A 27,375-nucleotide genomic window follows, 5' to 3' on the forward strand; every position below is an offset into this window, starting at 1 on the left:
ATGGGGGAAGGAGGCGGCCGGCGGCCGGCAGAGCCGTAGCGCTTGGCGCTGGAGCTGGGGTGGGAGAGGCGGAAGCAGTGAGTCCGGCGGGAGACGCGGCGAGGCCGGGCACGGCGGCGGCTCCGGCAGCGGCCCCGCAGCACCGCCCGGGGGCGCTCCGCCGCCTCCCTGCGGCAAAATGGCGGCTGCCTCGGCGGGCGAGGGGAGCGGGCTGGGCCCGCGGTGAGCCCGGAGCCCCTCAGCGCGACCCGGCTGTGCGGGGAGCGCCGCTCGCTCTGCTGGGCGCCGGGAAGGGCTTGCCCGAAGCATGCGAGTGGCACGGGGAGCCCGGAGAAGCGGGATAAATCATGTCAGCCTGAAAGGAAGATAAGGCCGGCTGCCGTGGTTAACCGCAGCAGGCCGCTCAGCGCCACACAGCCGCTCATTCCCTCTCCTCCCAGAGAGTGGGATGGGGAGAGAAGGAAGGAACGGTGAAAGAGAGAAAATTCGCTGGTTGAGACAAAGACAGTTTAATATCTAAAAAGTAGCAACAACAACAAAAGGGAAGCAAACCCAAGAAAAGCAAATGATGCAGAAACCTCCAGGTGTTCACCACCAGTGGGACAATGCCTTTCCCGAGGCAAAGCAGCCCCAGCAAGTCCCAACACCTTAGTTTTTATTTCTGAATGTGACATGATTTACTGTGGGGTATCATTTTGGTCAGCGGGATCAGCTGTCCCGGCCATGTCCCCTCCCAACTCTTTGTGCACCTCCAGCCCTCTCACTCATGGGCGGAAGGGAGGGCAGAAAAGGCCTTGAGCCAGTGTAAACAATGCTCGATGGTAACCAAAACATCACTGTGCTGTCAACACAGTTTTCATCACATATCTGAAACACAGTCCCATGCCACCTTCTAGGGAGTGAATTATATGTGTCCAAGGCAAGCACAGTACACTGGACTGGGAAGCCCCTTTGGGGGAAAAAAGAGACAAAACTTTTACATGAGTCCATGCCTCGCTGGAGGAAGACAAATAAAATGGAGAATGAGATACTCTTTATGCCCACTTCTTTCTACAGTGTTGAGTAGAAGTGGAAAGCTGGATTTCACCTGTCTCTAGGATCAGTACATTTCTCTGAGACCTCTATGTAAGGTACGGCATTTGCAGGGATGAGGAAGAGTTCCTTTTAGCAGTCAGTCCCCTCGCTAAAGCAGCGGTTCCAGTGTTACAGTGTTTCCTCTTGTTTCACTGCTGTGATAATTATTGATGCTCATACCTGGTGGGATTGTTTTTTCCCCAGTTTGCTTAGGAAGTGACACGTTTTTCCCTGTGTTGAACGACATGATTGCCTTTTGAGTGTTAATAAATGGCAACAGGAAATGTCAGTAGCTCCTGTGCTGCCTTAATTCAGACCCTTGATATTTACATACCATTTTCAAGCATTCTATTCATACTGATTTCTCGCCTGAACAATGTTTCTTTGAGTGTTTGAGCTGCAGACCTCCTCAAACTAGTCCTGCAGTTGTGGATTTTATAAAATGTTCATTCCTAAATGGAAAAGGAAAACCCAGTACTAGCAGAGTCAAAATGGCACCTTATGTATTCAAAATGGCACAAAAAGTAGCTTGGACATACTTGCACCAATGTGTAAGCAAATGACCATTAATAAATCTCCTGATTCGGTAGTATCTCAGGGTAAATAAATCAGTTATCCTCCACAGTTCTTTTACCTGACACATGATATTAATGATGATCAGGTAAAAAGTTGAGTTGTGGTAACTTAGTTATGGATAAAAGCAAAATATATATTAAATAAAAATCTTTATGGTGATGGCATGCCAGTAGAAGACTTTCAGCTCCAAGTGGGTTCCACAACTATTTTCTTTGTGTGCAAATCGACAATATTATTATTGTCTGTTTCCCAGGAGCTATTTATTCAGCTTAATTGCCAATGACCAGGCTTGTTAGACATCTCCATCTAAAACAGTGGCATGTGTAGTCAATGAATACAGAAAAGCTTTTTGAAGGTGTGATTCATCTGACCTACTTTGCCTGGCTGTTCTAGCATGAGATGACTCACACCCTAGGAGGTGCCAATTTCTCTCCCTTGGGTAGAAAGCAAGCTGAGGATGAGTGCCTTGCAGATAGATGTCTGCATTCCTTCACTGCCATCTCACCCTTGTCCTCTTTTTACTGGCATATATGATTGTTTTTCCAGTTAGGCAGTTTGCTAACAGTCCACCTACCACTCTCATTTAGCAGTCATGAAGAAGAGATTTCTACTTCACAGAGTAAATTGAATCATCCATGTCCATAAGGGGTCTGTCCTAATGTACCTACAGATTCTCCAAGATTGTGGGTGTAGTACTGTGAAAACTTTCAAATTCTTTTCTGACTGTAATGAAAATCAGCTCAAATCTGACTATTGTTGTGATCAAGATTCAGTGCACGTTTTGATTGGGAAATGTCATGGCAAATGTTTCTGGGAGAGAGAGAGAGAGAAGGCATATAATACTGCAGTGCACTTCTTATTAGACAAAGAGGTCTTAAAGACATATATTTATGCATGTCAGCTACTTAGTAATGTTCATGGAATTGTATATTACTTCAGCTTGTGAGATTTCATTTCCTGTGGCTTTCCTTGCCAGGAAAGCTGCAGCATTTTCCCAGCACACTGCTGACTGCAAGTGTCAGGAGTCTGGAGCTTTCAATACTGTGTGTGCTCTTCCATGTGGTGCCCCTGCACTGTGCAATATTGTTTCTGCTCTGTTCATAGATTCTGAAGGCATCTGTGCATTTTATCTTCTACAGGACTCAGTAAACATCTGCCATGTTATAGAGCTGATGCCCTAGAACTGATGACTTGCCCTGAGCTTCTCCTGACTTTTCTCCTGAGTTTTTCTCTTGGCTATAGAAAATCACTTCAGTCAGCCTTTTGTCTGATACATGTTCCAGATATCCAGACCTGGGTAGCGAAACGTTTTGACAGGAGAATGGTTTCCATTCTAAGTGACTGCCATTGTCAAGTAAAATAACACCTGTAGACAGCCTTAAAAAGAAATGTAGCATTTTTTTCTCTTTTGTAGTTTCAATCAGAGTCTTCTTATCTGAACTGCATATTTTTTTCTCATTTCCTTCACAAGAGCTTTTTTGTGATGCTTAGTATGCAAGGATGTGGTTAGGTTCTCATGATAACTTAAATGTGAGGTTTCAGGATTTACAGGCTTTCTTCTGTGATGACTGTAAATTGTCCATTCACAGATTTATAGGCCTTGAATAGACTATTTATGTCTATGTGGGGTTGCAGGTAAAAAGTGCAATGCAGTCCGTCTAAGCAAAGACCAAGTCTCTGGGCAGGTAGCCAGCTATACACAGCTGCATTAAATTCACACTAACAGGTGCATGGCATGACCTTCACTTCCTATCATAATTAGAAATTACTTCAGAAATGCAAAATTAACATTAAACCCCAGCAATACTTACCAAGCCACTCAAAGTGATTTATTTCTACATCCCTTCTCTGTCTGGGCAGGGATTGCATTTTACTGAATAATCACTGCCTAAAATAGGGTGGTTTCACCCTGGATTCATTCTGGGTATTACTGGACCATTGAATGTGTAATAAAAATTATATTTTTAAAAAACTGGTTTCTGTTGCCACATGGAAAAAAGACTTTCTGTCAGTGTAGCAATTACAGTGTGACACCTGACAATTTACCATTTTCGTACATATATTAATCAGAACAAAATATAATTGGAATTTGACTTCTAGGTTTGTTAATGGTGCAGAAAGAATAATAAAATATAATGAAAGAAATTTTGTATCTAGTCTTGGAATGGTAACAGAAATTGAAAACTGGTAACACTGTATTTAAAGAGCTTATTCTTCCTGTGTTTTCCCTCTGCATCTGAGCACATAGTTATGATTTCTTTGAAAAATAAAACAATTTCATTTTGATAGCTCAGCTCTGGTTACAGCTTTGACTGTTTCTAATTTTCAGTGTTATTTCCTTTAAAAAACTCCCATTTTAGCACTCACTGTCATCATAATTTCCTCTTTTCCAAGCTTTGAGAAGTTGATAGAAATCTGCTTTGCAGAAACCTTATCTATTTGTGTTGAAATGATAGCAGCAATGCAGTAAGATTTTGTCTTTCTTCTTCTTAGCCATCTGCCTCTTTTTATTTGGAGTGGGAGAAAATAGGCAGCAGCAATCAGATTTCCTTTGGTTTTCCTACATCTAAAGCTTTTTGAGTCATGCTTCAAGGCTATCTTTGGCTGGGTTTCACCTTATCCTTTTTGTCTCTAGCAAGTTATCAGTACTGTAATTATTTTTTTTGCCAATGTGCCCCCTGTCTTTATTTAATGTTGGTAAAGACAAAAAGAGCAATGAGCAAGGAGGGCTTGGAAGCCCCACCTCTCCCCTGCCATTCAAGATGTCTGTCCTGCTGTTCTTCAGTGTCTCTTTCATTGAAAACAAACTTGGCTTACCTTAACTTACTCTTCTTTATATTTCTTTGTGATTTCAGCTCTTCAGTCCTCCTTATTCCAGGCTTACCTATTCAACTCCCTAAGAGCAGTTGGTTTGCTTCTGCAGCTTGCAGTTGAAAACTGTTGTTTCAAGCTATGAAAAAGAAGTGTCACAAACTGAATGTGAGCACAAGGAGTGCCAGAGGTGATGTAATTTCTCAGTAATCAATCTCTGTCATCAGAGATTTGATTTCTCAGAGGTTAGATAATTATTTCTTGAAGACCGTTTCTCGTGAACATGTTCAGAAAATGAATATCCGTGTTGACAATGGAAGCTCTTCCTTAAATACTTCCCCCCCTCCAAATATTACAGCCTAATAATTTTCTCTCTTGCATACAGCCTAATTTTCTCTCTTGCATGTTTTAATGAACTAGGCTAAGGTTTCAGACACCAGTCATCCTATTGGCATTTTAAAGCATTTCCCAAAGGACCTTCTTTGTAGAGTTTGTGTTCTCAGTTCTTTTGGAATATCTTAATTTGGACACTGAAAAATTGAGGTACCCAAGAACCATTGACTGTTTTTTTGAAATGTTGGTCTTCCAAACTTAGCTTTAAAGGACAAAACCACAAACTGCCTCTGCACTTTCGTGCATTTTGTTTTTTGCTTGCACCTGTCCTTATGTGGTCTGATTTCCTGAGACTTCACAGGCAGGAGCATTTCTCCATAGACACCTCCTCAGAGAACCAGGCTGTTAGCATGATTATGGTCAATAAATTATCAGTAATGTCCTCTTGATTTTATCAAGATCATAGAGTTCATTGTAAGACACTAAACTACCATCTGGCCACTTTGAAGGATGAGAGTCGCCCAGCACCTCGTCTGAAGCATGCCAGGTGGGTTGTACTCTTGTCAAAGTCCCCTGCTACCTTCTGCTTCTGATCATACCTTCCAAGGCAGAAAGAGCCTGGTTTTCATCATACCTGTCAGCTTTCTGGCTGACCAGTAAACAGGATGGGCAAAAATATATTTTCCCAAAAAATGGTGGCTTGAGGTCCTGTATTTATTTAACACTCAATTTAATTACTCACTTTCTTTTCAGATCGTTGTAAAACATCATTTGTTTTGATTGGATTTAATATGGGTGCAATTTAGGAAATGACTATTAATCATTGAGCAGTAAGTCAAAATGAAGAACTAATTCAGAATTTCAAAACACACATCTCTCAGGTGTATTCTTGTTTTAAAAAACATACTCATTGGGCATCTTCTTTTAGATGAAAATCTAGGGTCAGTGTCCCCTCTACAATTTTTTAATTCTGATAGATGGCTAGAAAATTATTATATTTTAGGAAATGTCTGTCTTGGGTTTTTGTGGAAGTAGTTTTATTTGCAAAGTAGAAATGCTTCATTGTTTTAAAGGCACTGTAGTAACCATTTTTCAATACATTTAAGAATGGACAATGTAACTACTTAGAAATGATTAATAGATCTCAATCTTCTGAATCAATTTTCTGAAAATATATTTGATCTATTTTTTTCTGATTTCAATAATAGGACTAGTACAAGAGCCATTTATTGGCTCGTGTAGCAATTTATTGACTTCTTTTAATTTCTCAGGCAGATGCTTGCAAGTTCAATCTTTGAACTGAGAAACACTGTAACAGAACTGGAAAAAAAGTCTTAACAGTATTGAAAATGAAGGTAAGTGAATTACAACAGTCTTTCTAATTGATTGGGAAACACAGAAAATAATTATGATAGAAAGGACCTACAGGGGCTCAAATTTTTATTTAGAAATTTAAATTCTTGCTTTTCAAACATGACTGTTATAACTGTGGTGCTTCAGATGTGAAATTAAGAAATACTACGGGTGGCCACACTAGCTTTTTTTGTTAATTATTAATGAAACTATGAATAATATAAATTCACAGAGTTGTTAAATATTTTGACCACAGTAAGACTAGTGAAAATTTCTCTTGATTTATATTTTCAAGCTATTTAATATGCAAAGATGCTTATTATGAGGATTACTAAGTGAAGACTTTCTCAGTCTCCAGTTAGTCAAAAGGAAGACATTTTAAAAGTGCTTTTGCTTAAAATGACATGAACTAATCTGGGAAATATAATAATTCTGTGTTTTTTCTTTAAGATAATGAATGGAAAACCAGATATGAGACACAAGTAGAATTGAACAAACAGCTGGAAAGGCAAATTAATATTCTTCGAAATAAGGTGGAGCTTATTCGTGGAAATTCAGCAGGTAGAAATGGATATTTGTAACTTTTTCAATAGAATTAGTGATGACTAGAGATGTTGAAATTATATCAACAGCTCACAATTTTCTGCTTATTTGTAGATAAACTGTCCCCTGTTCACACCTTTGATAAAATGCCTGTGGTAAGTACTGTGACATTTAGTTGGCTTAATAACAAATCACAGTCTAGTTGGAAAAGTCATATAATCTTTGTTTTTTCATGACAAAAAAATAGCAGCAGTCTGGTCTAGAAGAAAAGACAATCAGTTCTGCTTATGTTTTTATTGTTTCATATATGCAATTGCTTATAAAATATTGAGTAAAATCTTTATGTAGGAAGTACATAAAACGTGAATGTTGGGAAGAATTATGTAGGGAAATTTATTCCTGAGTGAAGGTTTTATAATTGAATTTGCACTATGGCTTGCAAGATGAAATAGCTGGACTAGATCTGTGAATAAATGGGAAAACATTAAACCTCATGGAATTGTTTAATCTTTGACCACTCTCACAGTAAAAGATGTCTTCAGTTGTGACCAAATGGAGTTCCAGCTGTTTCAGTCTTGTCCTATCACTGGGCACTGTAGAGAAGAGCCTGGCTGCTTCTTCTTCATTCCTTCCCATCACAAATTTCTACACATTGATAAGAACCCCTGGGCCTTCTCATCCCCAGGCTGAACAGTTGCAGATCTCTCAGCCTTTCCTCATCTGTCAGGTGCTCTGGTATCTTAATCATCTTCATAGCCCCGTGTTGGACTTGCTCCAAGAGGTCTATATCATTCTTGTACTGAAGAGTCAAGAACTGGACCCAGCACTGCCACTACATCTCACGAGTGCTAAGGATAAGGGTCGGATTACCTCCCTTGACCTGCTGGTGACATCTTCCTAATGCAGCCCAGGCAACCACAGGCCACCCTTGCAGCAAGAGTGCATTGATTTCTGGGGTCACCTTGTTCACCAGGATCCCAAAGACATCGTCTCCCAGGCTGCTTCCCAGCCAGTCAGCTCCAGCATATACTAGTGATTATTTCTTCCCCAGGGGCAGGACTGCATTTACACTCCACATGATTCCTCTCTGCCTGTTTCTGCAGCTTCTTGAGGCTCCTCTGCATGGCACAATCCTCTGTTGTATCAGTCAATAATCCCAGTTTTGTACTCACTGTGATAACCTAGGTGAATAGTTGGAGTAACATTTTGCATAATATAGTCACAGGAAAAGTCCTCATTTTACAGTAAGTTTTTGCATCAGTGAAGGAAGTATCTGTTTTTTTAAATTTTATTCTGTAATGCACTCATACTTCATGTCCTTTATTTCAACACAACATAAAATATTTTTTCTGCAATCTTGAGGAGAAAATGCCAAGGAAAAAATCCCAGCAAATATTATGGCGATTTTGTCTTCTAAGGTAGTAAATGAAATAAAACAATCATTGTAGATTCAGATCTGCTTTTCCCTTAGTCTGTCATCTGCTGAAATATTTGTTGACATTTCTGCTTCTTACCTACTTTTAGAAATAGGGAAGGTAGATAAAGATGTGATAATGCCTTGTAGCACATTGTGATAATGAACATTATGAAGCAGGGCTGTTGTGATTTTATTCCTGTTGCTTATACTTAGAGAAGTGTTACCATCTTTTTTGGTACTTCAGAATCTGAAGATTTTTGGGAGTTTAGTGACCCTAGAGAAGGCTGCATGCTCTGTTAGTGGGAAAGACAATTATCTGCTGTAAACAGGGTGTGAATAATTTACTGCTTTTTCTGATCTGATTCATGGCTTTCAAACAGTCAACATTTTTGCCAGTTTTAGTGTTGTCCTAGAGACCATGGTGCTTTGTAGGTAGGCAAGATTTTTTTCTTTAGCATCCAATTAAAAAGAGAACAGAATCTTCCCCATCCCACTTTCCTCATTCACTGAGTTCATCTGATAATACAGCTGGGATTTTGTTCAAAGAAAAGTCTTGAAGACAGAACACTGATCTAGAAAATTTACAGCAGAGTCTGCTTTGGACTGTATTATTACTGTCAGCCTGTAAAGCACAGACTAGCATGCATAGTTACAGTATCACAAGTATTTATTTCCGTCCAATTGCCTGTACTCTCCTAACCAATCCAATTACACCTTGCCAGGCGCTCCAAGAGGCATTACCAGAGGGATAATCTCCTTTCCCACCAACCCAGTACATTTCTAATCCCTGCTATGCGCTGCATTGCCTGCGCACCAATGAGCCATGGTTCTCCGAGGTTTGATTACTGTTCCCATAAAGGGAAGAATTCCAGCCCAACTGAAAGGTTCATCCTGCCAGAAGGAGTCTAGAAGAGAGCTTGAGGAGTCCTAGGCTCACTTAGTGAAGCCTGGAAAAGTCAGGAGCCCATGAGCTAGGCCATGCAGTTTCAAGTCCTCACTTAATTCTTTCATCTTAGAGTTAAGAAATCCTCCTGTTTGCTAATCAGAAAGGGAAGTGCTTTAAGGATTTAATGAAATATTTCATTTCTTGTTTTGATTTTGGGAGATGGAAAGACAGAAAAATATTAAGGTATTATGTGGGATTTGCTGTTTTTTGTTTTGGTTTGTTTTTTTTTTTAACTGAAGCCATTAGAAAAGTGTTTATTTACAGATACTCTTGGAGAATGAAGAGCTGCTCTGCTTTATATATATATAATTTTAGAAGATAAAACATTGTTAAAAATACACAGATAATTTTTTGTGGTTTTCAAGCATTTAGGTTTGTTAAAGTTTTTTTGGGGTTTTTGAGGGTTGTTCAGTGCATTAGGGGAGAATATTTAGCTTCTTCACAGATGAGAATAAAGAGCAGATGTGAGTGGTAGAAAAACAAAGAGTTTTCTGCCAGTCATCAATATACATTTGCTCAAAGTAAAAATGCAGAGAATGGGTATATAAAGCATGGCACATGTGTGTAAAATCAAAAGTACACTGTGATATTCAGCTTTCAACACAGCAGTTGGATATGAATAGGAAATATATTCCTATATGAAAATATACTTCCTAAGTGTATTGCATAGGAAAGATTTCTTCCCTGAAAGGCTTGTCAAGCACTGGAACAGGTTGCCCAGGGAAGTGGTTTAGTCACCATCCCTGCAGATATTTAAAAGACAAGTATTGTGGTGCTTGGCAACATGGATTAGTGGTAGACTTGGCACTGCTGGGTTCATGGTCGGACTTGAGGATCCCAAAAAAGTTGATTCTGTGATTGTGTGAAGCTCTATGGCAAGACTGAAAAGTGGTTCTTTCAGCAAGGTGATACAATTCCTGCAACACAGCAACAGTAGACAGTAGATTTTCAGTAGATTTTGTTTTGAGCAACGTATTTAGAAAATTAAATATTATTTTCAAGAATTTATAACCTGTCTTTCCAAGAGACTTAGAATTATAACTAGGGTTATTAGAAGGACCTCTAACAATTCTTAATTTATTAAACAATTTCAGCTGTATTTAACAGAGGAGTTATCTCAAAGATGCTAAAGAGATTTAGCTCACTCAAGCTAGTTATTTAAGGTCCTACTATAGTGAATAGAGGGCGAAAAACATGTCTATAGAGTAATTCAGCCTCTTTAGATATAGGTAGTGTAAAATATTTTCTTAATATCAAGCACTACAGGCAAAATAAGAAAAAAATATATTAGTCATCAGGGACCTGGCAGTCAGCAAGCCATAAAAACCTTAATGATAGAGAAGAATACAAATGCAAATTCTGGAGTGATGAACAAGGAAGCACATAGGATTTTCTGTGTTGAAAAATTGCAGTAATTGTTGCAGATGGCTTGCACTATTTTTGCTTTAGAATTAGAATTGAACTCAATGATAATTTCTTTCTATTAAAAACACCCCTACACCATATATATATACAGTTATAATTCTGAAGTCCTTGTACTGATATGAGATAGTCTTTTTTTTTTGATGCAGAAAAATTGTGTAGATGTCATGTAGCAATAAATGCAGAAGCAATACCTTGAACACAGGAATTCTTACTGTCAGGGTCTAGAAAAGAATTTTTCTGTACTGAGGGCAGATTAAAAATAAAAGTGACAAGCACAAGAGAGTTCCAACAGTGAAAAGTGTTTAGTCAGTAATTTCCTTTATGTCCCAATTAAAAATACAAATGTCATATAGTACTTCAGAAATATTTACAGAAGGAATGCATTGTCTCTAAGTATAATAAGATACGAATTTCACTTGTGTCTTTTAAACATGCTGCTTTCATTTGTTTGCATTTTTTCATCAAATGAGTTTTGGTAAAATACATGTTCTCTGCTAAGCATAATTTCCCATATAAGCAGAAAGAAAACTCTTCCTTTCTCTCTCACCATTTCTGCAGGAATGAATCCCTAGATAGCAGCTTTAGTATGCAAATACTGAAAAGCACACTGCGAAATCAGTTCAGAAGAGCACACTCCTGATAGCATTGCCTTAGCAACGCTCTAGTTAAGATTAGCCCAGGAACCAGGGCTTCTGGGATAAATCACCATTTTTTCATCGTGTCCAGCACCACAGAGGAGAAAATTCTGACATTAAGGGCCAGATACTTGCTATGCAAAGCTGCCTTTCTATAAGGACAGTGACCACAGAGCTGATAGACTCACACAACCACCTCAGAGTTTTTGCTGTCAGTTTTAAAATATAAGCAGAATGTGTGTCAGTGTCACTCTGGAGACATACATGATTGCAATATGACAGGAAGGGAATCTTGGGTTTGTGAAAACATGCAGTGAAGACTTTGTATTTCAGTAGGCGTTGATAACTGCCTGTAGGGAACATCAGCACTTATAATGTCATAGGAAATGTTGACAATTCTCCTAGCAAGTGACTCTTAAATGAACCTTGCTGCTCTTCCTGGGTAAAGCCATGAATAGCTCTATGGAAAGAAGAAATCTGGCTTTTCATGAAACTTGGAAGTATTTTGGAAAAAGTTCTGTCTCTGGTCTGACCACCCTAAGCTGTTGTCCTGCCTCCTCACAGACTTCACCTTCTTACTCCTTTCATTTGACCTTCAAATAAATACTTCAAATACCTCCAAGTGACCTTTTTTCTTTTCCTTGACAAGTTGGCATTAGTTGTTCCTCCTGGTGGCCTTGCTCCAACCAGGAGATTGTTTTACTCAAATCACTTTCTGGTGTGCCCAGAGGCAGAATACACTTTGTGTTTCAAAGAAAACAATCAGAGAAAAATCTTGGAGTCAAGTGACATTCCTATTTTTCTGTTCTCAAGAATTCCTCAGTTCCTTGTTCTATCAATCTGAACCACAGCACTGGAGATCTCCGTTTTAACTTCCCCTGCCCAAGTCAGCGCATAACCCCTGTGTGCATTGTGCAGAGACCTCTGAAATAAGGATTTAGGGAGTGAGCATCCCACCCCTGTGCGCTAGTGCAGAGCACTAAAGCAATTCCCCTCTGGGTCTGGTTTGGAATCTAAGGATGATGCTGACCACAAGGGGGCACTTGGCATTTAAGCAAGTGCGAGGAGTCTTTTCCCCGCCTGTGCTGATGCTTTTACAGAATCCAAGTGCATGTTGCATGGAGAAATATGCTAGGCTATATAATTTTGAGGTATAATTTTTTTATGCGATGTATGACTCGTGAAATTATTGATACCAATCTAAAAGCAATTTCCATTTCAGTAAAACTAAAGATGTATTATTTGGTTTTGCTACTAATGAGTTTGAAATTATATGTTTAAGGCTGCTTGTGTTGCTTTTTTTTTAAGCAAAACTGACAGATATATGCTTTTGTTCTAAATCATGGAGAAAAATTAAAGAGGAAACAAATTGCCATAAGGATCTTTAGTCTGCAGGGCTCTGATGAAAACAAGTTTGAGCTGCTTGATGATGCCATGGATTTTTCACCTTGTCTGTTGTAAAATGATTGTTAGAAATTGTCACCTCTGTTGCCACTGAGAGCAGGGCAAGGAAAAATCCAGAATGAGAACAACTTGTGTGGGTGGCCTTAAAATTCACTTGCGGTATCCTTCCATATAATTTCATTTTCTTGCAATATTAAGACATATGTGTGTCTTCAGTCAAGTGAAAAGAAAATGGTGGGAAAAAAGAAACTGGAGAATTGGTGTTCCCTTTGTAAAACTCTGGACTTGGTCATTGCTAGACACAAGATTAATGTGTCTTTGCTCTGAGAGTGAATCATGCTAAGCACCACAAAATTCTTTATTTAAAGGAAGTATTCATTTAAAATCTCAGTGTGTCTTTTAGCTTTTTACCAGCTTGCTCAGAGTTGTTTGACATGGATGATGTATTGAAAACTAAGCATCTTAAATTTGGGTTAAATGCCTTAGTCAGCTTATGTCTTCTTTTCAGGCATACAATGTCCTACTATTCAAAGCTTAGTAGAAGAACCTGTAATGAATTGATCTTAAAAAAAAAAGATCAGGATTCAGTTAAACTACTTCTAAAAAGCTTTTCCAGAACTTATCACACTGGTTCATCCTCGAGTTTTATAGACAATTTTTCATTCTGAAGGAAATCTGCATAGTTTGGAAGCTCCTTCTGGTTCTCTTGAGCTCTCACTGGTCCTTTCTTTGTTTTCAGTCTTTTCCATGATGTAAGAACTCTGCTACAAGTCAGTATTACCGTATGCCTTAAGTTCTGTTTTCTGTGAACTTTTGTGTTGTTTTACAGTATGAAGTACTAAGCTGATTATACAACCATGATTAATAGAGAATTGAATCTGTTTTGGTGAGGTTTCTTTCTGCAGGCTTCTCACAGAATTCAGGAAAGGAAAATCCAGCTCTTAATGATTTGGCTGAATTGATATGCTGTTGTGTCTCACTTCTTGATCTGTATTGATGTACAGCAGCTAAAACCTTCAAATAAACAAGGACTCTGCTAGTTCCCCAATAACTGCCTTGAAGATAGGAGTGGGAGATAACTTACAGTCAGTCCTGGCTAAAGTAGACCTCTAGAACCTATATGAAGTTTTGTCCTTTGAAGTTTCTTAGTGTCTGGTTTTGAAATTGCATTCTGTAGTGTTCAGGGACTTGGAGACATCTTTTAATTGAGTAGGAACCTCTGTGTCACAAGATTTCCACAAGAACTTCAGTATGCCATACTGAGCTCTGTGTCATCAATTAGGTTCATGGATGCAGGAATAGAATTTCTCAGGCTGGGTTAGCTGAGTAAATTTAATAGGTGTTAGCTGTGAGAAAGGCAGCTAGATTGGGATTCAAACAAATTGCATATTAGAGATGGAAAACCAATAGGAAGTTGATAAAAAGAAGAAATAGAAGAAAGAGAAGAAAAACCCAAGAAGTGTGCCTAAAATCCTACCTTCGCTTCAGAAATAGACATGACCTTTCAGCCTTTTTCACTTTTTCCATCTGCTTTCATGCAAATATTTGTATTTCTGACTCATTGACAGCCTGGCTTCAAAAATTGTGTCAGCACTGGTTAAGTATGATGGTGACAAGGGCATTCTCAGGCTATGAGATATGAGAATTCAAGCTCTTGAGGAAGCAGAGGAATAAAATGTAACTCAACTACTTTATTTCTGGGTAAAATTTTAGGCTGTTAGATAGAAGAGGCTTTCTTCCCCAGGTAATATGTGTAGAATATCCTTGCCAGATTGCAGAGGGATGTTAGAGGGATGACCACTGGAAAGCTTTCTATTATTGATACTTCATGAAGGCTTTCAGCAGCAAACCAGGCAGCTCGATTCAGCTTGGTCATCACAACAGCAACAGCTTAGATGACTCCCTGTTATTTGACAAAAGCAGATGTGAAGGATGTAAGACATTACATAGACTGCTTTATTAGCACTAAGATGTTAAATTCTGCCTGAAGTGCAATTGCAACTCCAGTCCTGCTTTGATTTTGGGCTTCACTTTGCAATCTGTAAATTTTGAATATTTTATAGCTTTCTTATTTCACAAGGGATTTGTAATCATGGGTTTATTGCAATTTATGACATAGGTTTATTACAATTTATGAGGTAACTGTGTACTCTTAGTCGCATTATCAACCTATTTCCGTCTGCTTGCTCATCAAAAGCAGTGTAGTGCACAGTTTGTTTGCTTGCATTTGGATAACATCCTTGCTCCAGAGCTGAATGAATGCCCAGGCATCTGCAGTGGACCAGCTGCATTGGCAGCAAAAAATAGACAGTGCTTCTGAAAGGACTAATGAAAAAAGATCTAAAAGTAGTTTACTTTGTAAGTGAAAGGACTCAAAGAAATTAGATGAGTACCATCTCTGAGGAGATACCAAATTGCTCTGTTGTAAGTAACAGCTGCAACACCAAGTCTTGCTGTCTTATATAACAATGATGGACAATCTAGTAAATAAATAAATAGTGTGTTGTGGATTTACATAGAACAAATCTGGAGAGAAGCATGAACTTTTGTATTTACTGTATTTGAGCTTACTGTGATGATACAAAATATGTAGTAGGTGGTACAAAAGATTTTGTACAAAATATTCTGACACATGGTTATAATCTTTAATGTGCACTAAGGTCAAGGAGGCAAAAAAATTTAGTTTCTTAGTTCAACAGTACTGAGATCTTCTCTGTCTTGTTTAGTTCTGTAGAGACACTGATGTTTGAAATGAAATAGCACATGACCCTAGTGGAATTAAGCCAAATCTTCTCTTTAATCTGCAGCTTACTTTTTCTCCTTGAATTGGCCAACATTGCCTGAATTGACTGTAGGAGCCTTCTGTATTTGGACAAAGATTTTATCTGCATCCAAGGCACTTCTGCTTTAATTAGGAAAAAACCCTGCAACTACTCCTCAATTCTTTTCATGTCTCCAGTATGCCTGTTGTAACAGATTAAAGTTAATAATGGTTGAATCAGGGGTAAAATACTCCTCAAAGATACAACTCAACTCTTCTGTATCTCTTTTTTTTTCTTTTGAACAATGGGAGGGGTTATTCTCTCTTGCAACATGTTTTAAAAGTACTGTGCCTTACGCCATGCTCCTGCAAAATCTTGGTTTTAATAGGAATTATCCCTAGGGAAATCTTCAGGGAACTCAGGATTTTTAAAATGAAAAATAAAATTTGGAGGCAAAAAGTAACATGTTATGCAGAAAATTATGCAAAAGAATAAAAGTTGCAATAATCCACAGATGCTAGAAAAGACTGGAGACTTAAAAACAGGCAGATGTAATTTTTTTACCAGCAGCAAGCATTCAGAAACTCTCTGAAAAATAAACCATTTATGGATACTGGCCTTCTGGATCTGAAACTAGCATGATAAAAAGGGAAAAATTTAAAAACTCCCATGGAAAAATAAGGGAAAAATATTTGGAGAATTGTTATCTTGTTTCAGTGTTTACCAGGAAAATCTGGTAAACAAAGGCCCAGCAAAGTGTTAAGATTATGGGAAGAAATAAATTATTAATAAGGGAATGGTTAAGTAACCAATATAGAATGGAAACAATTCATCTATTTTGACTAAGAAGGTGCTTGTGTTAGAAATTAAAAAAAAAAAATTCTACACCAGATACTTATTTTACTCAGGGGACCTAAGCAAACAAATGGAAGAACCCGCTTGACTAGGAATGTAATAGCATTGACAGCAAAACCATGAAGGGATAACAAGTATTAAAGGTACACACTTGCCAGGAAAGAGCAAAACAGAGATAGATGTGGTATGTGGCAGACATGAGAGACTTTGACAATAATGTTGTTGATTCTTTCTTCATCAGCTATTTGGATGAATTAATCTTGAGGATGAATTGGAAAACAAAACTTTAGTCACAATAGTATTGGGAAGTAATACTGAAATGTACATTGAACAATATGACTCTCTTAAATATTAGGACACAAATACTTTTATGGTCATTAAAAAAATACTTTACTTTTCTACCTTCTTTGCTAGGTTTTTTAATTCCTACTATAGGCAGTTACAGGTCTTATTAATACAGTCAGCTAAGTCAGGAGATTTGCAACTAGATATATTTGGTTGGCATCTTCAGTGGAATAATTGTGTAAGCAATGAGTCTTGAAGATGTTTCAGCGCACAGTAGCCCCTTTCTGCTCCAGGATGATGTGTCTTGTGTAACCCATGTGTCATATCTGCCCCATGTGAATGTCTTGGACTCTCTAGAACAATTCAGATGAAACTGAGCTGAGCTCTTTAGCTCCTTAGCTGAATGAATCACTGCACATCATTGATTGTCTTCACTCTGACTCTTAGTAGGAATTCAGTTCACATTTGCACACTCAAATGTGGATACCTTCGCCTCAGACTGAATCCATCCAGTCAAATATACATATAAATATAATGTTTGGATGGATGAATTTGGATATAATATTATTAGACTGCTGATAGAAGTTGTATTGTATGTTATTGTATGTTATTGTATGTTTTGTAAATAAAGACCAAAAACCAACTTTATTGTAAATAAAGACCAAAAGCTAATAACGATGAGGCACAAAACTCAATGGATAATTAGCACATTTTATCAGAAAATAATAGATAAAAGGGACACAATGCTATTTTAGATTTTTAAGATCTATCAGGACATTGCAGAAAAGCCAGTCAAAAAACCTGTCAGATCAAGTGATCATGAATTCATTCACTTTAAACTAAGCATGTACATATCGCTTAAGTTTTAAGTAAAGGCAGAAACAATAAAATGCAGGAAAGGAAAAAATAGGTAATGTCAGCAAGTGCTTGGAAGAAGAAATGACAATAACCAAATCCTAAGGAAAACTCAAAGAGCTGGATATGCTTAAAATGAGCGAAATGGGTAATCCATATCTCAGGATTCTGAAAGAACTAGCTTGTCACATCCCTGAAATGATAGCAGGTGGTTCTAATAAACGTGCACATTGTGTGCACTGGAGAAAAGTACTTTTTTCAGTTTAAAGAGAGGAATAGTTGTTATAAAATGAAATTGAAGTATGGACTTATTAAAAGGGGCTCATTGTGGGAAAACCTGTTGACATTCTGTGATAAAGCAATACATTTGTTGTCACAATAAATACAGTAATCTTGTTCACTGTGACCTCTGATAAAGATACCATGTCGCATGGGAAGCGACTGATTAATTTGGTGAAAATGAAAATGAATAGATTTGTTAGAGGAGTAAAGAGCTGGCAAATGGAACATGATAGCAGTGATTAGTGAAGGAGTCTGCTGGGAGAGTACAAGCAGAGGTCTTCCAGGACCAGGTTTTAGATGAACCTTAATATTTAATGCATGACCTTGATACACACAGTAGAATTAGATTGTGATATCTCTCTCCTGAAACCAATTATATAATATAATTGGGATCTGGATGTGGTTTAGAAAAAGAAAGACAGTGAAGACTAGATTATTAAAAATGTGAGTAAAATTTAATAGTGTAGACCAAAGGATTTAGAAAAGAGTAAAGAAATTTTGTTATGAATTGAGAACTGATAGAACTGCGGAGGAAACCTGGGTATTCTAGCTCATGCCTTGTTGATTGTGATCCATTATTGTGCAGCTGTGCAAAAGGAAAATGCAATCCTAAAATTTATATAGCTAAAGAAGTATCACTGATTGCTCAAGGCAGTGAGATGGCTTTTGGAGTACTGCATAGTATAGGCCTGTTCTCTAGCCATAAGAAGGTTGAGCTCCAGCCTGGTGCACAAAGGGATAATCAGGATAAAAGGACAGCCTAGTATGTGAAAGATAATTTCTGCAAGTTCAGCTTAATCATCCTAGTAAAATGAATGTGGAAAAAAGGTGCTCATGTCTTGAGTCTATACATGCTGGGGAGAAACAGCAGGGAGGGAGGAGAACACATTTAAGTACAAGAACAAACAGGTGTAAACCAACCTTGAATAATATGGACTAATGGAATGGTTTCGGTTGGAAGGGACTTGGAGACCTATTAGTTCCAACCCCCATGCCATGGACAGGGACACCCTACACTAGATTGTCTTGCTCAGAGTCCCATCCAACCCTGAAGACCTCCAGGGATGGGGCATACACAACTTCTCTGGGCGACCTGTTCCTCTGCCTCACCACCCTCACAGTAAAAAATTCATCCTAATAGCTAATCTAAACCTGTTCTCTTGCAGTTTAAAGCCATTACCCCTTGTCCTGTCACTATGTAGCTTCGTAAAAAGTCCCTCTCTGGGACTCTGGGCTCTCTTGTAGGCCCTCTTCAGGTACTGGAAGGTGTTGTAAGGTCTCCCCAGAGCCTTGTCTTGTCCAGGCTGAACAACCCCAAATGTCTCAGCCTGTCTTCAGAGAAGAGGTGCTCCAGCCCTGTGATTTTTGTGGTCCTTCTTTGGTCCTTCTTTGCTGCAACAAGTCCAGATCCTTATCTTGGGAACCCCAGAGTAAGATGGAGTACTCCAGGTGGGGTCTGAAGAGAGCAGAGCAGAGGAGCGAAATCACTTCCCTCAGCATGTTTGCCACGCTTCTTATGCAGCCCAGGAAACTGTTGGCTTTCTGGACTGCAAGCCACATTGCCAGATCATGTCCAGATTTTCATCTACCAACATCCCAAGTCCTCCTTCTAAGTCCATTCTCTTCTCAGTCCATTCTCTCAAAGGGATGCATATTCTCCCTAGACTTTCTATTATCACTAACATAACTATAGAAGCTTTACTTGTTGCCCTTGACATCTCTGGCTGTGTTTAATTCTGTCAGGGCTGTAGCTTTCCTAAACTGATCCCTGACTGTTCAAACAATCCCTGTATTCCTCCCAGCCTACCAATCTACGTTTCTAGGCTTCCTCTAGGCTCGCTAGGCTTTCTCTAGGCTTCCTCTAGGCTTCCTTTGTGTGTTTGAATTTGTTCAGGAGCTACTTGTTCATCCACACAGGCCTCCTAGCATGTTTGCCTAAATTCCTCTTTATTGTAATGCAGTGTTCCTGAATTTGGAGGATGAAACATATATAATTATGTCTCTACTGGAAGGAATGGATCAAATTATGAATGGGATTATGAAAAGCAATTCCCTGTGTTAGTAGTAGAAGAGGACCTGCTTGGCTCCTCCCAAGTGTGGGTGTGTGCTTTAATTCCATTACACAACAAGCAAAGATTTGGCCAGTGCCAGTTTTTTGGTTAAAAATGGACTCTACTCATTCCTATTGTAGACAATGTGGATGGCTGCACACCTAAGACAGTCTCCCCACAAAGTATTGCTTTCTAGCCAAATTGATATGAGTTACCTTTGCTGTCCCATGTAGTTCTTAAACCAGCCCAGCTGCTCTCTCAGAAAGTAGTTTGAAAATGAATGTGCTAGGAAGATGTGAATTTTTTTCCTACTAAAAAAGAGCCATCAGAGGGTATTTTGCTTAGAGCAAAGGAGCAATTCTGACTGGTCACCACAAGGTGAATTTGCTTAAGATGTCAAGGAGCAGCAGTGTGGAATATGTGCCTGCGTCATTTTAACACAGTGGAAATGTGTAATGCATAACTGGTAATTGTAGCATGTGGTTAATTGCTTTTGCCTCTGCAGTGTGTCAGCTAGAACCATGAAAACAAAAAATGCACAGGAACCAAAGAGAATGACAAACATCACAATGCTTGAAGAATAAGGACTATGGTGATGACATCTTTATAGAGAATGGAAATAGATGTAAAACACTGTTTTATCTACCATAACCACAGGATTCCTTAAAGGAGGTTCTTAAACAGCTAGAAGAAGAGAAGTCTCCAGAACCAGCTAAGGGGACTATGAACTTAGACTGGAACAAGAAGCAAAGGTTTGTAATCACTCTATCCCTTTAGACTGTAAAAGATGTTTTGTTGTGTGGCAAACAGATTGTGTGTGGAACACACAATAGAATAGTTCCAAAAAAGTGTGTCACTGAAAAAAGGCTCTGCTGTATATCTGAATCTTCTGTATGATTCAGATTTTAAAATTTGTGCTTAATGATAGCCTGTATCTCATTTTAACTGTAGGCTTACCACAAAGTTAATGATGAGCAGCGCTTGTGCCTCTCAGAGGTCTTACAGGTAAGAAATGTGTGACTCAGTAACTTCAATGCTTTCTTAATATAACAGCAGTATCTGCAGTGCCATTAGATCAGGGTGTTTTATTACTTCATTTGTATACCAAATATCTTACAAAAGCTGATTTTGAAAAATTTTAAGAGACATAAATTGAAAGCTCATACTTATTTTAAATACTTTTTTTGCTTTGGTATCAATTGGAGTTTGAGTGTTCCCTAGCATAGTAAAGTGCCCATAACTGAAAAAACTGAAGCAATTTTCTGATGCTTGGCCATCCATTAGTCACAAGACTGCTATGCTGTTGAACAGAACAGAAGCGAATTGCCAGCAGTAGCGACAGCCACCTTAAGTAGTAATTCCTCCTTTTCATATGTCTCCTTTTTTCTTTTAAAGATAAACTATCCAACCAGTTCAGAATTTAATACAAAATATATTTCCATTGACTTTATAAAGCAGGGATAAAACACCTTGCTTTGGTAAAATCACAGGTTAAATTTTATTGATGCAAATTATGTAATACATTAAATTTTATACTACAAACTGGAGAAACCTGTAAAGAAATCTGTAAAGATTTATAGTACTTATTATTCTAGAAAAGCTCTAAATTCCTAAATAATGTAAAAGTAATAGCTTAGCATGATATTCAAGAATTGCTGCCACTGAGTCCCTTTCATAGCTAACTGGGGTAAAAGCCTGTAATTAGCATGTGTTTGCACAGTGGGCAACTGATTCCCTTACATGGTTCATTGCTACTTTGGGAAATCTAAAAGAATTGCTTAAATGAACTTTCCAGCATGAAACCAAGAAAAATCCTGGGAAAGGCTCATGATAACTGTTAATATTTTTACATTAGCAGTGAAACTGAGAACTTCTGGAGGAAGAAAGGAAATAAAAGCAGATTATATTACTGAACATGCTAGCAAGAGGAGTGCCTATGTTCAGCTCCCTATAAAAACACTTAAATATGCATAAGACACCATTTGAAGGGAGGTATATGCACTGGCATGTCGCTTAGTGAGGTGCTGGGATCTAGGATTTTGCCATCAACACTTGAGGTAGTTAGTACATTATATTTGCAGCAATTAATTATTTACTCTCATTATTTCAGTATCATATGAGAGCAAAATAGTCATCCTCAGGTTAACAGTCCTATCTTTAGTTCTCTAAACATCAAATAGCCATTCTAAAGTAGTTGCAGAGGAATCCTCTGTAATCCATGAAGAAAGAATCATGTGCAAAGTATCACATCTGTTTTAGGTCAAGATGAAATTAATTTCCCTGGGGACTTTTCTGTCCTCCTCCCGAGCTCTAAGCGGAACGTGAGTAGTTTAGATTAAACATCTACCTTGTACATTGCTGATCTGAGCAGGGCAGTCACCCCCACATCCCAGCTGCTGTGTGCAGTTTTGAGCACCTCAATCTAAGAAGGGCATCCAACTACGTCAGTGTGTCCCTGTGGTCTGGCCTCAAGGCAAGATTTATGAGAAGCAGCTGAGGTCACTTGGTTGGTTCAGCTGGGATGAGAGAAGGCTGAGGGGTGACCACATTGTTGACCAGTGACCTCACCCCACACTACACCTTCCTCCAGGGGGAGGGGAGGGGAAGGTGCTGATCTCCTCTCTGTGGTGATCAATGATAGTACATGAGGAAAGGGAATGAAGCTGCATCAGGGGAAGTGCAGATTGAACATTAGGAAAAGGGTCTTAATTGAAAGGGTGGTCAATCACTGGATCACGGTCCCCAGGAAATTGGACATAGCACTAAGACTTCAAGGAGCAACTGGATGGCACTCTTTAATTTTAGGTAGTCCTGCGAGGAGCAGGAAGTTGGAATTGATGATCTTTATGAGTCCCTTCCAACTTGAGATATTCTATGATTCTCTGGTTTACTGCTGATTTTAAAAGGATCAGTGGTTTATCTGTTCCCTTCAGGTCTTTTTCTACTATGACTTTGATTGGACTTTTATATTATTTTAAAATCTTCATATGTTAAAATCTGTATATGTTAAAATCTGCCTTCACTTTTAACAGGTAACTTTAACAATAGAGGCAGAAGTAGAGGTACATTCAGTACAGACTCTTTCAACTGTACTAAAATATCAATGTTCTAGAGTAATATTGCACAGTAATATTGACTGCTGTTGAGTTAGAAGGATTTACCCATAGGCTAGCAATATCCTTACCTTGCACAGTAAATATACCACAAGGTATTGCTGTCCTGTGACAACAGTGTATCTTAGTGACACTTTGAATGGATTCAGAGTTCTTTTAAGCCTTTGTTTTATCTCCTTATGTTTTTAATTTTTTTATAGCTGACAGTAAGAAAAAAAAATCACAGAAGTTTTTTACTGGTAGGTATTAAAAAATACCAGGTGGTGAAAAACTAGCAGGTTTTTCCTGCTTTGTTTTGGATCCCTCCTGAAGCCTGCGGTAGAAGCAGAAGACAAAGATGTTTCTAAGAAGCCATTTCTTTTATCTACCTTTTTATTACTGAGTGCTTTTCTTCTTTTTTGTTTTTTTTCTTTATTTACAGAATATATTTATTTTCTGAGTGCTTTTGATGTTTGTCTTATCTGGCCCATAAGGATGCAGTAAGTTTTAAATGATAGTTTTCAAATAAACTAAAAATTTCACAATCCTGAGAGCTCATGCTAGAGGCAATGGTTTCTGGTGTATTCTTGTTTGCTTTTTTGTTTTGTTTTCAGTCTGGCAAAGCACTGGTTTAGAATTTGGAGTCCACAGATCTTAAAGCACTCTCTGGTGGTGTTCAGAGGTCAGTTTGAGAGCCAAGCAAAGAAGAGCTATAGTGGCTCTTTAAAAAGGCCATTCTTTCAGGCCAGATTTTTGCCACAAACTGTTGCTGGCCGAGTGGCATCTGCCTTGTGACTGGGATTTCTTTGCAGAAAAGGCCCAAGGTTATAGATTGCTGCAGCTGGAAAGCTGCTTGTACAACATTGGCTAATTTTATTTGGGATAGGTCTGGAGTAAACTGTACCAGCAAAAGCAGTGCTATGGTTAATAATCATATATACCTATACTCTATATTCATATAAATTACAAAAACAGTGAAGGAAACCTTGGCATTGCTCTTGCCTCATGTGTCACAGAATCACATCTGCTCAGATATGATAATATGATAAATTATACCAGCAATCATCTTTAATACTGGAGTTCCTTAATTACAAAAAATTCTTGTTTTCAATAAAGTAAATCTGTGCAAATCCCATTTGTGTCTGTAGTTGTGATTAGGGTTAGGATTTAACTTGTTTTGTAAAAATTTGGCTATTGCAGACCTCACCTAAACCTAAAATTTTTGAAAGGAAAAAACCAGAAGCTCTGACTGGCACAGGAGAAAAACAGATACTGAGGTAAATTTCCTTTATATTCCTGTTTACTGGTTGATTATTTTTTGCTAAGCACTCTTTTGAACAATGCAACTTTCTGTTCATTATAAATATCACAGCATCAGCCCACTGACAAAGTATTACTCAACATAATTTTTTGTATTGCTTTTCAACAATTTTATTTATTGCAGATGTTGAAAATAGATATGTTTAAATCATTGTTTAACAGATTTCTGTTTAGTTATATGGTTTAGAAATAGAAATTTGAAAAAAGTCCACCTGCTCTGAGATACATGGAAATAAAATTAATTTCTGATTGCAATACTTGTGGATAAGCTTGAAGTTTGAGGAGATTTATTTTTTAAGTGAATTGAATATGTTAAGAATATAAAGTGTAAAGAATATAGGGAACATATATGAAAAATTTGTTGGACTCAGTCACCTGCCTCCAGTGGCCATAAACAGATGCTTACAAAAGTGTGGAAGCAAGCAGATATAATACTTAATTTTGAAACTCTCCCAAATAATTTACATTTGGAAACTTCCTAAGATAGTATGGTTTCTATGTATTTAGTGTCTCACAGTGAATACGCTTCCACAAAGCCACTTACCTATATTATTAAAATGAGCATACACAATATATATTGGAATAATTTAAAAATGCAATGAGTAAATTATAAACATGATATTGTTGTAGACCTATTTGCTTACTAGCCTTTTCCTTTCATTCTGTGTAAGCACAGAATTACAGGATTTCATCAACTGGAATAGTGAATCTTTATGTTCCAGGAGAGTATATTAGTAGAATATGAATTAATGCAGTGCAATATGAATTCAGTTCTATAACTGAAGTTTCTCAATACATGAAAAGCACTGTGTGGTTTTGAAGTGCCCCATATGCCACTTTTGACCCCAGTGATATTTAACATGGTTCCTATGGAGAAGGTCAGAAAGCTAGAACCAGGAGGATTCACTGCCTCTGCAGTGAGATTAAATATCATCAGCCAGATATGGAGGTTTGCTGAGGGTTAGCACTGATCTGTGATTATGGTGGGTTTTTTTACAATCTATTTTAGTAGACCATTACTTCCCCTGCCATTATATGACAGTGTGTTTCTGTAATTTTCTTTATATCAAACAAAAGAAAAGAAAGTGTAAGAGAAAATAAAGTGTCCTATAACTGCTGGTCTCAGAAGATGTGTGGTATAACAAAATATCCTGTTTCAATCCATTTTCCCTAAGAGGACTTTTTTTTACTTTTCAATGTTCTTTAAACACATGAAGATAATTTTTCATCCTTTAAATTTTCCTTAGTATATAAGAACTTAGTTTTCAGATGATTGACTGTTATAGCCAGTGACTTAGAACTTTCAGGACAAACTTCACTGTTTGCTGGCAACATGGAATGTAAGACTGGGGATTTGGCATAGTTTGTGTTTTAAGAAAATACTAGGATATAATTATGCACCTCATGAACATCACAAGGTAACTACAGCCGTTGTTATATTATTTCTTTTTAATTATGTTTTGATTTATAGCCTGGGGCTTGTTTGTTCAAGTTGGTGTTAATGAGAAATAATTTCATTAAAATAAGAGAAGACATGCATGTTCTTGGGAGTAATTTGAACATTTTCTTTCTAGAGTTCTTATCTCACCTTTGTTGCCCTTTTACAGAATACCTGCATTGGAATTCAAACCATACTAACAAACTGCTTAATGCTTGTTTTAGCTATACAAACAGGTACAGAAAGCCCAACCTGTGTATTAAGCGAGCACTGAAAACATTTTGTGTAGTAGTTGTGAACACTAATGCTTTTTTTTGCTAAGGTTAGGATTAAATGTGTGAGATGGTATAGAGATCACTGCCTGTCAGCACAGAAAGTCGAGAATTCTCAGGAACCAGAGTTCCAACAACTAATTGTTGATGCATTCAGTTTCCTGGCCATCCAAAACAGAAGCAAGTTCAGCAGAGGTTCTTTTTTTGGTTATTACAGGACAAGAAAATAGGCTAGCTGACAGCTGGAAAGAACATGGATGTCTTGATGGCTCGTATCTATGATGCAATTTGAGCAGCCAATTTATTGCCATTCTGACCCCTGCTGTTACACTGAGATTTATGGTGGGGCTTATTAGCTGAATTTCAACATTGCACTGCTACAATTACCTGGTTTCTAAGTCTGTAAGTCTAGCTGGTTTTGAGTGGAAAAGGTTTTGCTGCCTGCAGAAATCCACACAGGCATTTTCTGCTTTGTTCAACTGTACAGTGGTCTACAATTAAATCAATTGATTTTGAGTAATCAACTGATTTGAATTTGAATAATTGATTATCGAGCACACTGGGGCCTTGGATTGTGATCTTCCAACTCTCAGCAGAAGTACCTCCATATCTGTATGGGCCCAGTTCTCCCTCCAAGACCAAGACTGCTTATAAGAGCTGGAACAAAGGATGTGTCAATCCCAATAAGACTAGTGAGCCCTAGGTTTGAATTTGTTGCCTCTTTCCCCACAAATTTGAAACTTGCCCACATACCATCATTGTAGCTTCTATCACATACCTGGGTATCATGGCAAACATAACAGTGTGAGATTGTGATGTATTTTCAAAATGCCTTTGCTTAAGAAAGACACTGAAGCTCTGTATATTGTTAGTGCTGTCTTTCCTCTGCAGTAATGACCAGGAAGAGAAGCAAAGGGACATTGCATAGGAGCAGAAAGGCAGGCTTCTTATTCAGGAGAATGACCATTCCAGCTTGAGGAAGCACCATTCTTTCTCTGGAGATTTCTTTACATTCCCACAGATTTCTTAGATGATCAAGATGAAGCTCTAGCTGGTTTCATGTGGATGGTGTATGTATCCACAATGAGTACCCCTTCAAAAGTCTGCTAGCAGCATCTCCTGCTGGCATTTCTGGTGATCATGGGTTCAAGAGCCTGGCTTTCCAGAGTGGAATACCTGCAGAGAGCTGTAACTACATCTACAGGAAGTGTTTTCCCCTTTTCTGGTGGGAATTCTTTAACTGATGAAAATGTCTCTGTAACCAGTTATCACTCTCCTAGTACCAATATTTAGTATTCTGTTCATGTTCTCCAAATGACATCACTTAGGTAACAGGAATAATGAGATGAAGATTGCGTTTGCAGAATAATTAGATTCTCTGCTAACCTGTGAACCTAGAAATATACTTGTTTTTTCCTTTCTCAGGTTTATTAATTCACAGTAGTAATCAGATATGCAAATATAGAAAGCATGCACTTTTTTAGCTGTTAAAATGTACAGGCAATGTGACATTTGCTGACTAACTTCACCCATTTTATTTCAGAGGAAGACACAGTGTTCCAGGAAACCCGAAGATGGTTAATCCTCAAAAACGATCAATTAAAAAGACAGTAGGAGTGAACCAGCTTCCACAGCTAAAGCACTGA

At 38.1% G+C, this 27,375-nt stretch overlaps 1 protein-coding gene across 1 annotated transcript; it reads left to right on the forward strand.

Annotated features, from left to right (window-relative positions):
- LOC311150952 (coiled-coil domain-containing protein 169-like) lies at positions 1 to 27,375 on the forward strand (the record flags this gene model as incomplete). The annotated part of the gene is given in 12 exon segments (XM_084201011.1): positions 1 to 36; positions 40 to 77; positions 6,066 to 6,126; positions 6,128 to 6,149; positions 6,598 to 6,708; positions 6,805 to 6,845; positions 20,265 to 20,305; positions 20,307 to 20,325; positions 20,327 to 20,359; positions 20,559 to 20,612; positions 23,900 to 23,976; positions 27,273 to 27,375. Coding segments are annotated over 12 exon segments (636 nt in total).

Source organism: Fringilla coelebs (assembly GCF_963513975.1).
Source record: "Fringilla coelebs genome assembly, chromosome: 2".
Lineage (NCBI taxonomy): Eukaryota > Metazoa > Chordata > Aves > Passeriformes > Fringillidae > Fringilla > Fringilla coelebs.